This window comes from Pantherophis guttatus, chromosome 6 (assembly GCF_059756535.1).
Source record: "Pantherophis guttatus breed Tessera chromosome 6, ASM5975653v1, whole genome shotgun sequence".
Lineage (NCBI taxonomy): Eukaryota > Metazoa > Chordata > Lepidosauria > Squamata > Colubridae > Pantherophis > Pantherophis guttatus.
This window is the reverse complement of record NC_142068.1, coordinates 94,243,475-94,256,775: the sequence shown is the minus strand read 5'-3', so window position 1 is coordinate 94,256,775 and position 13,301 is coordinate 94,243,475. Positions and strand designations below refer to the sequence as shown.

The following is a 13,301-nucleotide window of genomic DNA, read 5'->3' as shown; positions in this document are numbered from 1 at the left end:
TTGGAAGGTACAACATCATTGGAAACATCGCCCACCCTTCAGTCAGAGCTGAAGATGATTCTTGGATGAGAAGTGAAACGTCTTCTTGTGGGAGCTTCATCACTGGAGGCTTTCAAGGGGAGATTGGACTGCCATTTATCGAGGATGTTGTAGGGTCTCCTGCTTCAGCAGGGGGTTGGACTAGATGACCTACAAGGTCCCTTCCAACTTTGTTAATCTATCTATCTATCTCTTGCTCTCCATATTAACTTAAGTAACCTTCTTACTTCTCAGTCCTAAATGGAGAGCCTCAGGATACTGCAGGGTTTCTGCCACTCCTAGTTACCCATTAAATAGACTGAAAGCCTAATTATAAACATTCACTGGAATCCTGGCTTTTGAAATTTGGTGGTTTTAAAAATGTAACATCTGGAATCTGTTAATGAATTTGAAGGAAGTATAGCTACCTCTTCCCTCTGCCTGTTAAAGAAATCCAAAACACCACCATCAAAAGCCTTGAAACTCATTCCTTCAAATATCAGGTAGAAATCTTTTTTTTTTTAAACATAAAGTGAGTTATCAGGGCATTTCTTCATTTAATATGAAGTTTTGGGGTGTAAGGGAAGGGGTTAGTTCTTCATGCTGTTGTACTCTGAATAAAATTACAGTGGTATTTTGATATTCAACCGCTTCAAAACTCATTGAATTTGATACTCGACACGTTTTGATGCTGAAATGTTGTCCTGGTACTCATAGTTTCTTTGGTACCTGGCATGCTGCAGAAGGTGGATGGGAAGTAGGAAGTAGGACATAGGAAAAAGGGCAGAAAGTTTTTACCAGCCAAAACAAAGGGTCCTGTGGTAAATCACTTGGCTTGCTTGGCACTCATAGTTTTTAGTACCCCTCGTGCCTCCCAGAACCAATTTACGTTGAGTACTGAGGTACCACTGTGTAGTCAAACCAAGATTGGCCAGTCTTTACCAGGAATGGGGGTGGGGGGGGTGACATCATCACAGAAGGAAGCAAACTATGTTTATTGTTTCCCTTGTTCAACCTTAGAATCTGTGTATAGTTTTAAAGAAGAAAAGCAAAGTAAAATCGTCTTAACGGTGGAACAAATCAAGGGCCAGCCTTATGCCTTGGTTGTTTGGGGTGATGCAGCAGCCCAGTGTCTTCAGCTTCAAAGGAAAAAAGGTAAAACAACCATTCAATATTTAAAAATAATTTTAGGTACATGACTATATCACACTGCCTTGCAAGAAACAAGTAATACAGGACGATCCTCTTTTGTTTTAAAATAAATCAGCTTTTCAACAACGGACTGTTGAAAAGGAGGACAGAAGCAGGAGCCCCAGATGGTGAAAAGTTCATTCATGTTAAAACAACTCCCAGAATTTTAAGCAATGACTCAAATGGCTGGGATTTTATTTCAGTTATTATTACTTAGTTCTGTTGTTTCATAAGCTTTATTACCCTGTTTTCCTGAAAATAAGACATCCCCTGATAATAAGCCCAGTCGGGCTTTTGAGCACAGGCACTAAAATAAGCCTTCCCCGAAAATAAGACCTCCCTGAAAATATTTAATTTCCAGCAGAGCTGGAAATCAGGTAAGATGGCAAGAGGAGCCCCAAAATAATAAGACCTCCCCGAAAATAAGTCCAAGCGCTTATTTCAGGGTTCAAAAAACAAAATAAGACAGGGTCTTATTTTTGGGGAAACATGATATATAGCCACCCACTCCAACAGATTCTGTATTCTTAGGTTCACACATGTAGAACAAGATTGAGATACATTGGCCTAGGCCAGGAGTCTCCAAACATGGCAACTTTAAGACTTGTGGACTTCAATTCCCAGAATTCCCCAGACAGCATAAGGAATTCTGGGAGTTGAGGACCACAAGTTGTCAAGTTTGGAGATCCCTGGTCTGGGCCCTTAACTAGGAGCGGGAGCCATAATATTGCTTCTTCCACTGCTTTGGTTATTCCCCACAAAAAAGAGATTTCCTCAAGCTGTGTAGAAACTGTATATACTCAAAATATAATTCAATTACTATTTTCACAAATAGTAAAATACGAGTTACGACAGGTAATCCTCAATTTACGATTCGTTTAGTGAATGGCACTGAAAAAAATGCCTTATGACCATTTTTCACATTTACGACCGTTTGCAGCATCCCCGCAGTCATGCGATCAAAATTTAGATTCTTAGCAACTGTCTCACATTTATGATGGTTGCAGTGTCCACGGGGGTCATGTGATCCCCTTTTGTGACCTCCTGACAAGAAAAGCCAGTGGGGGAAGCCAACTTCACTTAAAAACCATGTTATTAACTGCGGTGAGTCACTTAACAACCGTAGCAAGAAAGGTCATAAAATGGGGCAGAACTCACTTAACAGATCTTTCACTTAGCAACAGAAATTTTCGAGTTCAGTTGTGATCATAAGTTGAGGACTACCTGCATTTTAAGATGGGGTAAGATTTTGAGCCAATTGGTGCACTGATTAAGGCCCCAGACTGGGAACCAGGAGATGGTGAGTTCTAGTCCTGCCTTAGGCACTAAGCCACTTGGGTTTCCTTGGGCCAGATACTTTTCCTCAGCCCTAGGAAGGAGGCAATGGCAAACCACTTTTGAAAAATCTTGCTAAGAAAACTACAGGGGCTCGTTCAGGCAGTCTCCAAGTGTCAGGCCCGATTGAACGGAAAGGAGAAGAAAAAAAGAATTTTGAAGTTGGCATCTCCTTTATTAACAGTTATTTTATTTTGGAAAGAGCTGTATTTTTGTCCAAAGCTTCACTGATATTAATGCTTTCAAAACTTCTCCTTCCTAGATCATATTTGGGAATTTAAGTATCTCTTTGTAAAACACAACCCTGTCTCTGGTGACTTGGAATTGCACACGACACCTTGGTCGGTCCTCGAGTGCCTTTTCGATGATGATAAAAGAGCTCTGGCCTTCAAAGAGAAGTTTGAAAGGAAGGTCCAAGAGTTGATGAAGATGACCACTCTGGCTTCACATCTGGAAGAAAAACGTTCGGGTGAGATTCCTCCTCCAGGATTAAGACATCCTGTGTTGTAATATAACTCTTGAATACTTTATTTGGCTCAGTGTGATTAGACACGGGACGAAATTTGCCTCCTTTTCACAACCGAAGAGTTTGAGGCAAAGCATTGTATCTCAAAACCAGGCTCAAAACTCCTTGAGAAAGTTTATAACTGACAGGCAGAATGGGATATTTAGACACGGACCCTTGGCTGCACCTCCTTCGTCCCCCAGCCACCCGCCTCAGCCCATTTACAGCCAGCTTTCCTCCTCTGCTGGGCCTCCCACGGCCAATGGGACAATGGCCCTCCGCCCCTTGCCCTTCATTTCTGCCCATTCGCCCAAACACAGTGTTCTGTCCCCGTCTCACACACGCACACAAACAGTCAGCCAGGAGTTAAATAAAACTTGCCGACAATAAATTCCTTCGATAACAGGATTGGCAGCAACCCAGTAGCTGCTTGCCAAGAACTTTACTCACAGAGGGAGGTGTTCCTCCTCTGTCAGATAAACCAAAACAAATACACAAAGCCACAAAATTGTCATTAAATCCAAGGCAGGCAGATAACGTAGTTTCAGAGATACAATGTGACTCGCTAATTGTTTAGTTTTGTCCGTCACGGAGCCTGAATGGCCACCACACCCCCTTTTATCCCCTGTGGGGTGTGGTCCAGTGACTCAGCTTAATCTCTGGCACTCCTCCTTTTCTGCTGCGTGCGCTTGTCTCTCCGACGCTGGCGGAGACTTATCTCCGTCACTGTCCGACTGCGACTGTTCGGAGATACCTGGCTCCTGGCCAATCTCTTCTCCTTCGGGAGACACCTGAGGCATTGCCAGAGAGGAGGGTCCTGGAGAGGGAGGCCTGGCCAACTCCTCTCCTTCACCTTCGGAGTCTTCTCCCTCCGATAAGACGGGCTCGGGAGTCGGAATCACAACACACAGTTTGACCTGCGCCTTTGGCTGCACGGGATAAATAGCGCCCAACCCACTGCTGCCCCCTCCCAGCCCCCCAACCGCAACACCAGAAGCCGTGCTGGCCTTGTTCCTCCTACCCTTTTTCATTAGAGCTGAGTGAGTTGCGAGCCAAGCTGTCTTTGTGAAGCCCCCTTGAGGCGCTCCTTCCTGGTGTCACCCCAAACACACTCTTGCTTATCTGCCACCCCAGTGGCCCCAGCGGCTGCTACTCCCCCTCCCTCCAGTCCAGGTGACAGATCTGGAAGTGTTTTAAAAAATCTTGCATCGCACACTGCCCCCGCAGCACCATTGCTTCTGCCTGCCACCTGATTGGCTGGGGGCTATTTGTCCCATGCAGCCAAAGGCTGTCGAGAATGGCCTGGGGAGGCCCAGCAGTAAACGAGCTGAGGCAAGTGGCTGGGGGCGAAGGAGGCATGGCCAAGGATCCGGCCGGTACGCTCTCATAGAGAGGGGCTCCTCTGGGTGCCGTCGGCCAAACAATGTCGACTGGCGGCCCCCAGGGGGGGAGCCTTCTCTGTGGGGGCACCTACTATCTGGAATGAGCTCCCCCCGGAGATACGGAGGATTCCGGATCTGGGCACCTTCCGCCACGCTCTCAAGACTTTTTTATTCCACCAAGCCGGCCTGGCCTAAATCATTCCCCTTTAAAATGTAAATTTTAATTTGTTTTTAAAATTATTGGGTGTTCTTAATTTGTCTCGGCCAAATTGTTTAATTCGGTTTTATTCTGTTTTTAAATTTTGTATTTATGTGTTTTATTTTGTGGCTATTCACCGCCCTGAGTCCTTCGGGAGTAGGGCGGTATACAAATCCAATAAAAGATAAAGATAAAAGATGTCTAAATGTCCTAAACCCATGAATGCGAGCCTATGACATGCATGCTACAGCTGGCACGCAGAGCCCTCTCTGCGGGCACGTGAGCTGTCGGCCAGCTCAGCTCCACCACGCATCTGCGCGCACGCCTCCCGCCGGCCAACTGATTATTGGGATGGGCAGGGTGCATGCGGGAGATGCACACGCATGTGTGGGGGGCAGGGGTTGCCCGCGCTTGCATTGGGGACGGAACATGGGTAGTGCGACGTGCCCCCCCCGCCCTTTTTTGGGCCCAGGAGGCTGCAGGGAGGCCTGCTAGGCTAAAAACGGGCGGTATGGGGGGCGGGTCGCATGCATGGGGGAGCGTGGGGGTCACGTGTGCATGTGCGGGGGGAGCGTGGGGGTCACTTGCGCATGTGCGGGGGGGAGTTTGGGGAGGGGGTCATGTGCATATGCGCACCAGGGGATAGCCCTCACTGTCCTAAACCCACTGAGAGGGAACTGCATGGACATGATGGCTCGTCAAATACATCACTCTCTGTGCTCTGATTTGACACAGCAATGGTATGATCAAGAATTAACTCTTACACGTGTGAGCATAAGTTTAGGATGGTTTTCCTCTGGGTCTGTATGGACACCGCTGATCTTAAACCTCGCTGTACTACAAATCACATCAGTCCAGATAGCATTTATTTTTAGTTACAGGTAGTCCTCGGCTTATGCCAGGCGGTTTTGCGACTTACAACCCGATCTGAATTTCTTTTTTCTTTTTTTCCTTTTTTTTGACAAGTTTTATTGGTTTTTCCCCCCCAACACACACCCACATATTTTTTGAAATAGAGTATTGACCATATCGTATCATATCATATATAATTCATCATATCCAAATATATTTTACTTTGTTACAGTTTCTGCCAAAGTGTTCTTTTTCCATATTTGTTAATCAAATCTTAATTTTTCTATTCTTATTTTTCTAAACAGTATCTTCTTTCACCATTTTTTCTATATTTCAATATTTTTTCTATTCTTAATTATATACATTCTCTTTAATTTTATTTTTTATTAATTCAATCTTTTTCTTAATATATTTAAACGTGTTTGGGGATTGTTTTACAGCAATCTTTCTTCTCTTTGTCTTCCTCTCCCTCCCTTCTTTTATCCTTCCTCCCTTCTTCTTCCTTCCTCTCCTATTCCTTCTCTACTTCCCCTTCCTTTCTCCCCCTCCTCCTTTCCTCCCCCCAACTAACCTTCCCTCCTACTCTTATTCCCCTTTCCTTTCTTCCTCTCCTCTTCCCTTTCTTCTGTTTCTCTCTCTCCTTCTCCCTTCCTTCAATCTCCCTACTCTTTCTTCTATCTCTATTGCTGTATTCATTTTCAATTCAGTGCTTTTTTTCTATGGTGTCCAGGCATCCCCGATCTGAATTTCTAATGGTCTCTGTCTCTGTCTCTGTCTCTCCCTCCCTCCCTCCCTCCCTCCCTCCCTCTCTCTCTCTCTCTCTCTCTCACACACACACACACACACACACATACACACACACACACACAGTCCCACATAACTGCAATTTGGACTCTTGGCAATAGGGCAGCATTTAAGGCTACATGCGGTGTCCCACAATCACAAGATTGCATTTTGTGATGGTTTTGCTGAAAACTGGCAATTACTTCCGGTTTTCAGCAAAATGGCACCTTGTGGTTCGCCTTACGACCGCCACATGCATTTCACGGCTGCCACAAAAAAGATTGCAAAATCAAGTTGGTCACACGACTGTCCCATTTTACGACCTTCATGGGCAGGCTCCATTATGATCTTAACTCTAGGACTACCTGTACTATACTCTTGCCTCCATAAAAGGCATGTAATGCCTGTACCAATTCTTTTTTTTTTTTTAATGTACAGGCAGTCCTTGACTTACAATAGCTTATTTAGCGACCATTAGTTACAACGGCACTGAAAAAAGCAACTTGTGACCATTTTTCATAGTTACGACATTTGTAGCATCCCCATGATCATGTGATCAAAATTCAGATGCTTGGCAACTGGTTCATTTTATGACCGTTGCTTGCGTCCCAAGGTCATGGGATCACTTTTTGCGACCTTCTGACAAGCAAAATCAACAGGGAAGCCAGATTCATTTAGCAACCGGATTATTAACTTATCAACTGCAATGATTCACTGAACAACTTGAGGCAAGAAAAGTCATAAAATGGGGCAAAACTCATTTAATGTCTCACTTAACAACAGAAGTTGTGGTCATGAGTTGAGGACTACCTGTATATATTTATAATTATTATTATTATTATTATTATTATTATTATTATTAATAATAATAATAATAATAATAATAATAATAATAATAATAATAATTTTATTTCTATACCGCCCTTCTCCCGAAGGACTCAGGGCGGTGTACAGCCTATTTAAAAACACAAGACAAAACAGCGATTAAAATTTAAAATAATGAAATAGATTTGGCTCAAATTTAAAACCCCAGAAATTTAAATACCCCAATTTAAAACTATTATGTTGATAGCCCGGCCTGGCGGAACAACAGGGTCTTCAGTGCGCAGCGAAACACCCGGAGGTTGGAGATCTTACATATTTCCGGGGGCAGTTCATTCCACAGGGCTGGGGCTCCCACAGAGAAGGCCCTCCCCCTGGGTGTTGCCAGCCGACATAACTTGGCCGATGGCACCCGGAGGACGCTCTCTCTGTGGGAGCGGACTGGTCGGTGGGAGACTATTATGTTTTATCAATGGGAATAAAATACAAAACAGAAAAAAAAAAAAACAGAAAAAAAACACACATCTAACAGTAACAACAACAAAAATTATGTACAAAAAAAAATGATCCAAAATCCAACATTAAACATTAAAAAAAAACCCTATCCTGGCTGGATACTGCAAAGAAAAATAATTTTAAAAAACTGATAAATTCTCCTCCCCTTACATAAATAGTTATGCACTTTCTCATCCTTATTTAACAAGAAAAATATATTATCTAAACAAATATTTCGTTCTTGTGGTTTTCCTAGGAATAATCCAAGTGAAGGCCTGCGTTTCAAAGCTGAGCTTTATGGATCCTTCCCTGTCACACGGACAGCTGGTCTTTGACGCTGATACTTCCCTGGAGCACGTATTCGCTTCCCTTCCCCTGATCACCTACAAGGGTTGTGCAAAATGCGGCCGTGAACGACAGACAGATGACAACGAGATCTACAAACAGTGCCCTACCTGCTTACCTTTGAACCAAGTCAAAATCTTCTACAGGTAAATGGGGGAAAAAAAGGGTGGAAGTGTTCTGTCCCCGTCTCACACACGCACACAAACAGATAGCCAGGGGTTAAATAAAACTGGCAGACAACAAATTCTTTCGATAAGAGCAACCCAGTAGCTGCTTGCCAAGAACTTTACTCATAAAGGGAGGGGTTGTTCCTCTGTCAGATAAACCTAAACAAGATACACACAGTTCAAGAATTGTCAAGTCCAGTCCGTATTAAATCCAAGGCAGATAACGTTGTTTCAAAGATACAATGTGACTCGCTAGTAGTTAGTTTTGTCCATCACAGAGTCTGAATGGCCACCTCACCCCCTTTGATCCCCTGTGGGGTGTGGTCCAGTGACTCAGCTTAATCTCTAGCACGCCTCCTTTTCTGCTGCGTGCGCTTGTCTCTCCGACGCTGGCGTGGATCCAGCCAAGACTTATCTCCGTCACTGTCCGACTGCGAGGAGATACCTGGCTCCTGGCCAATCTCTTCTCCTTCGGGAGACACCTGAGGCATTGCCAGAGAGGAGGGTCCTGGAGAGGGAGGCCTGGCCAACTCCTCTCCTTCATGTTGGGAGCCTTCTCCCTCCGATAAGTCGGACTCGGGGGTCGGAGTCACAACAGAAAGATGAAAAACTAAAATCTGTAAAGTTGCTGGCAGCTTCCTGCTTATCGTTCGAACGTTCTCCGTAGTTGCATCGCGTATTATTTCAAGACAGTCTAGCAAAATAGCCCTACTTTGAAGACTGAGTAAATTACGTTCACTATCTGAAGGGTTGGAAGCCTATTCTATTGTTCCATTACTTTGCTACTGTTATGTTTAGTCCTTTTTACATTTCTCTGTTTTTTACTCGGTAGCCCCATGGCTAGATAGGCGGCATATAAATCAATGAATAAACTCTTCTCACAACTCTTCTCATTGTGTTAAGAGCAACTTCTGGTTGGCTGGCACCAAGTGGCAGCAAAGGACAATTTATGGAGGAAAAAGGACTTTCTTCCAGTTCATATAATAGAAATTGGAGGAATCAAATTTGTGGTCTCACTCTAAAAAGCGGAGATGCGAAGACGCCCTCACCTTATTTTGATCCCAAAGTTTTTACAGATAGTCCTTGACTTACAACACTTCGCTTAGTGACCGTTCAAGGTTACAGCGGCACTGAAATAGTGACTTCTGACCATTTTTTTCACATTTATGACCGTTGGGGCAGCATCCCCGTGGTCGTGTGATCAAAATTCAGATGCTGGACTCACAATTACGACGGTTGCAGTGTCCCCCTCGGGGTCATGGGAGCCCTTTTTGCGGCCTTCTGATGAGCAAAGTCGATGGGGGAAACCCGGATTCACTTACTAAGTGAGCAACTGTGCAGCGATTCCCTTAACAAAGGTGGCAAGAAAAGCCGTAGAATGGGGACAGAACTCAGCCAATTTCTCACTTAAGCAACCTAAGTTTCGGGCTCAGTTGTGGTTGTATGTTGATGATGATGTTTGTCCATCATGTTCGAAGAGGACCTTGACATCTAATGGGTTGTGGGTGGTCTACAGTGTGTCCACCGGTGGCTGGTAAGGCCTATATGGGCACGGAACGTTCTGCCACATGTCAGGCAGACGTGTGGGCACCATTGCTGCAGCATTTGCAGCTCTGACTTTGCGGAGTGCTCGCTACTCTTGTGCTATGTGTTGTGACCTAGGCCCAAGTAGTTATTACCAAACACAATCAGTCCTAAACAAACATATTTTATTAGAACAGCTGAGAATTACTTCATTCTCAGCTTAGTCCAAATTAAGTCCAAAACAAATTCTTCATAAACAGTCCTTCGGCCTTAGCACCAACCTTTGTCTTCTTTGGCACCCTGCCAAAGGTTTTTCTTGGCAAAAGTTCAGAAGCAAGAGACGCCAACAAGAAACAAACCGTTGCTGGTCTTTTAAGCCTTCTGGGAGGGGCCAATCATCTCCTGGCTTACTCCCAAGTCGTCCTTTTTGCTTTAGCTGCTCTTGCCTTCTGGCCTTCTTCGCATGCATGCACTAGGCACAGGCTCCTCCTGTTCCTTTGCCTCTCTGCTATCCGCCTCTGGAGTCCACACATCACTCCCAGATGGCCCTGCCCCATCTCTGCCTCCGACGCAGAGCCCTCATCCAGGCCTTCCCCCAGACTCCAGGACTGGCCCATTGTCTTCCCCAGCCTCCTCGCTGTCCGACTCCGTTGCCAGCTCCGCAGGCTGCTGGCGGACCACAACACTATGGTTGTTCTTCTGTCTTCAGATGTCTGGCAGCCTTGATGGATCAACGTGCGTCATGTCGATCGATCTTGTGCTAGGGTTTCCCAGGTGTCGATATCCAGGGACTTGAAGGAGGCTTTCAGCGTGTCTTTGTATCGCTTCCTTTGCCCCCCAGGCAATGGCTTTCCTTGAGACAGATTGTCACTGCGTTTTTGTATTTATCAGATGAGCTCTTATTTTTGAACTTTCAGACTTACCGTAGCTTGCCAAGTTCTTATCTTTAAGCTAACTGCGCATGTCCACATTCCTTCACTTTCTTCAAACTTTTTCTTTGTTCTCCGGCCAAGAGAGGTGGCCGGGAAAGCTTTGCCAAGATGTAACTAATTAGATTAGTAAGATGTTTTATTTTCTTTATAACAAATAAATGAGTTTTTCTTAGAAAATATATCTTCGGGTTTATTTTCTTAAAGTATACTTCAAGGGAAGGTCACGATCCATTCTCTAATCAAGGTGCAATTACCCAAAAGCAGAATGGGATTAATTGCCACCCTGACACAGATCACCATAGAGGAGCTGTTTAGGGATGTGATGGGTCTGGCATCCTTGCAACATGGCCTGCCCAGCGTGTCTGTCTGGGCTTTCATCAGCAGGGTGTGAACCGATGGCAGGCCTGCTCTGGAGAGGACTTCTGCGTCTGGCGCCTTGTCCTGCCACCGGATCCTCAGAACTCTGTGGAGGCAGGTCGTTTGGAAGTGGTTCAGTTGCCTAGCCTGCCTCCTGTATACAGTCCAAGGCTCACTGGCCTACATCAGGGTAGTTAGCACTACTGCTCGGTAGACTTTGAACTTTATAGCAAGGCTTATTCCACGGTGGTCCCACACGTTGGTCAGTAGTCCACCAAATGCAGAGCTTGCCTTGGCGATTCTGCAGTTGACCTCAATGTCAACTGTCACTGCGCGGGAGAGGGTGTTACCAAGGTATGTAAATTGGTCCACTGCTTGCAGCTTCTCACCCTTCACTGTGACGGTGGGCTCTTGGTGTTGGGCTTTCGGAGCTGGCTGGTGCATCCCTTCGGACTTCTTGGTGTTGATGAGGAGGCCGAAGTTGTCGCATGCTGCTGCAAATTTGTCCACGCTGGCTTGCATTTCCTGCTCTGATCCAGCGCTCAGGGCAGTCGCCATCAATAAAAAGAGGCCTCGTACCACAGTCTCCTTTATCTTGGCAACAGCCGGGTGGTTTTACGTCAGCATCCTGAGCAGAGGTTTGGATGACATAACTGGACGTCTGAATAACAGAAACACTCAACCACATTTTCAGCAACGTGCTGAGCGCCTTGGATTTCTGCTTCGAAAGACTTCATTCGTTTGTGGGTTTTAGATTCAGTTCTGTGTGCGTTTGTGACACTTCTGCGCATGTGTAGAAGCTTCTGCACATGCACAGAAGCATCCGGCCGGTTGGGCGGAGCCTCCCCCTGTCGCCGCTACCGGTTCGCCCAATCCGGGCCGAACCGGTAGCAACCCACCACTGATTGAATGAATCGCTGCGGTTGTAAAGTTAGTAACACGTTCGTTAAGTTAGTCTGGCTTCCCCATTGACAGGTTAGAAAAAGGGATCGCGTGATCCGCACTCTGAGATAAACAATATGTATTGGAGACAATAGCATCCTTAAGTATCTTGTAGCAGGAAACATCAAACATTACCTTGAAATTCCACTAAGGTTTCCCCCCTCCCTCTCTTTCCTCATTTAGACCTGCTGTGATGACCGTTGAGGAGGGGGACTATGAAATCTCTGTTTGGGTGGGATCCGAATTGATGGAGAAGATGTTCCTTAACATTCCCGCAGAATGGCTGAAGAAGGCTGTAGGTAATACCTTGGGAATCTGTGTTGTAACTCTGGAGTTTTTTTTGGTTTGTAATCCCTTAATTGCAAGTTCATGAAGCAATGAATAATCTTCTATGTATATAAAAGCCAAATACCACTCACTCATCACAAAATCTCCAGAATGGTAAAGCCTACAAACTTGAAATTTAGCACATATGTTTCTCTTGGCGTCTAGGTGCTCGTTAAGAAAGGATTTTTCAAAATGACCATCAGATCATTAGTATTTCATATACAGAATTATATTAACATGCTCTGATGCTAAGGAGTTAGATGTTTTACTCCCCCTCCCCACCTGAAAGGAACTCTGTTCCAACTGCCAGTTGCCTTATATTAACATGCTCTGATGCTACCCTTCGCTAAACTGGGCATGGGCGTGGCCAGTTTAGAGCTGAAGAAGCTTCTTGGATGAGAAGTGAAACGTCTTCAAAGAAAAACCAGAAAGTCCAGTTAGTTGCCTCTTGGGGGAAAACAAGCACCCTTGGAATTCCATCTCAAATGTCAAGATCTGACTCAACCTAGCCTGGTGCCCTCCAGCCAGGGGTGAAATGCTCCCGGTTCGGACCGGATCGCCCAATCCGGTAGCGATGGAGGCGGGTGGTTCGCAAAAATCCCTGCCCCCCCCCCATACCCAGCTGAGCTGCACAATCATCAAGAAGCTTTTTTTTTTACTTTTAAAAGCATTTTTTCTACAACCTCTTCAGCTGAAAAAATGCTTTTAAAAGTAAAAAAAAAGCCTCTGATGATCAGGCAACTCAGCTTGGATCGTCAGAGCCATTTAAAAGAAAAAAAGCCTTTTTTTCTTTTAAAAGCCTCTGACGATCCAAGCTGAGTTGCCTGATCGTCAGAGGCATTTGAAATAAAAAAAAGCCTCTGCCGATCAGGCAACTCAACTGGGATCGTCAGAGCCTTTTAAAGCATTTTTTTACAACCTCTTTGACCGAACAGATTATAGAAAAAATGGTTTTAAAAGTAAAAAAAAAAAATTGGCCACACCCACCCAGTCACATTACCCCACCACCACCAAGCCACGCCCACAGAACCGGTAGTAACAAATTTTAGATTTCACCACTGCCTCCAGCTGTGCCTTTTAGCTCAGGATGATGGGATCTGTCATGCAAAAGATCGATAGGGCTCC

General features: G+C 45.1%; 1 protein-coding gene across 4 annotated transcripts in view; it reads left to right on the top strand.

Moving 5' to 3' along the window:
• The window catches only part of SHLD2 (shieldin complex subunit 2), a 53,566-nt gene that overhangs the window by 38,796 nt on the left and 1,469 nt on the right, over positions 1-13,301 (top strand). For 2 of the 4 annotated variants that reach the window (XM_087872264.1, XM_087872265.1), the window contains exons 6-9: positions 1,039-1,173; positions 2,807-3,013; positions 7,839-8,073; positions 12,033-12,144. In XM_087872264.1, the coding sequence (XP_087728390.1) occupies positions 1,039-1,173; positions 2,807-3,013; positions 7,839-8,073; positions 12,033-12,144 (689 nt within the window). Of the gene's footprint in view, positions 1-1,038; positions 1,174-2,806; positions 3,014-7,838; positions 8,074-12,032; positions 12,149-13,301 lie in introns of all 4 variants that reach the window. The other 2 variants (XM_087872263.1, XM_034435388.3) reach the window with 1 other exon arrangement.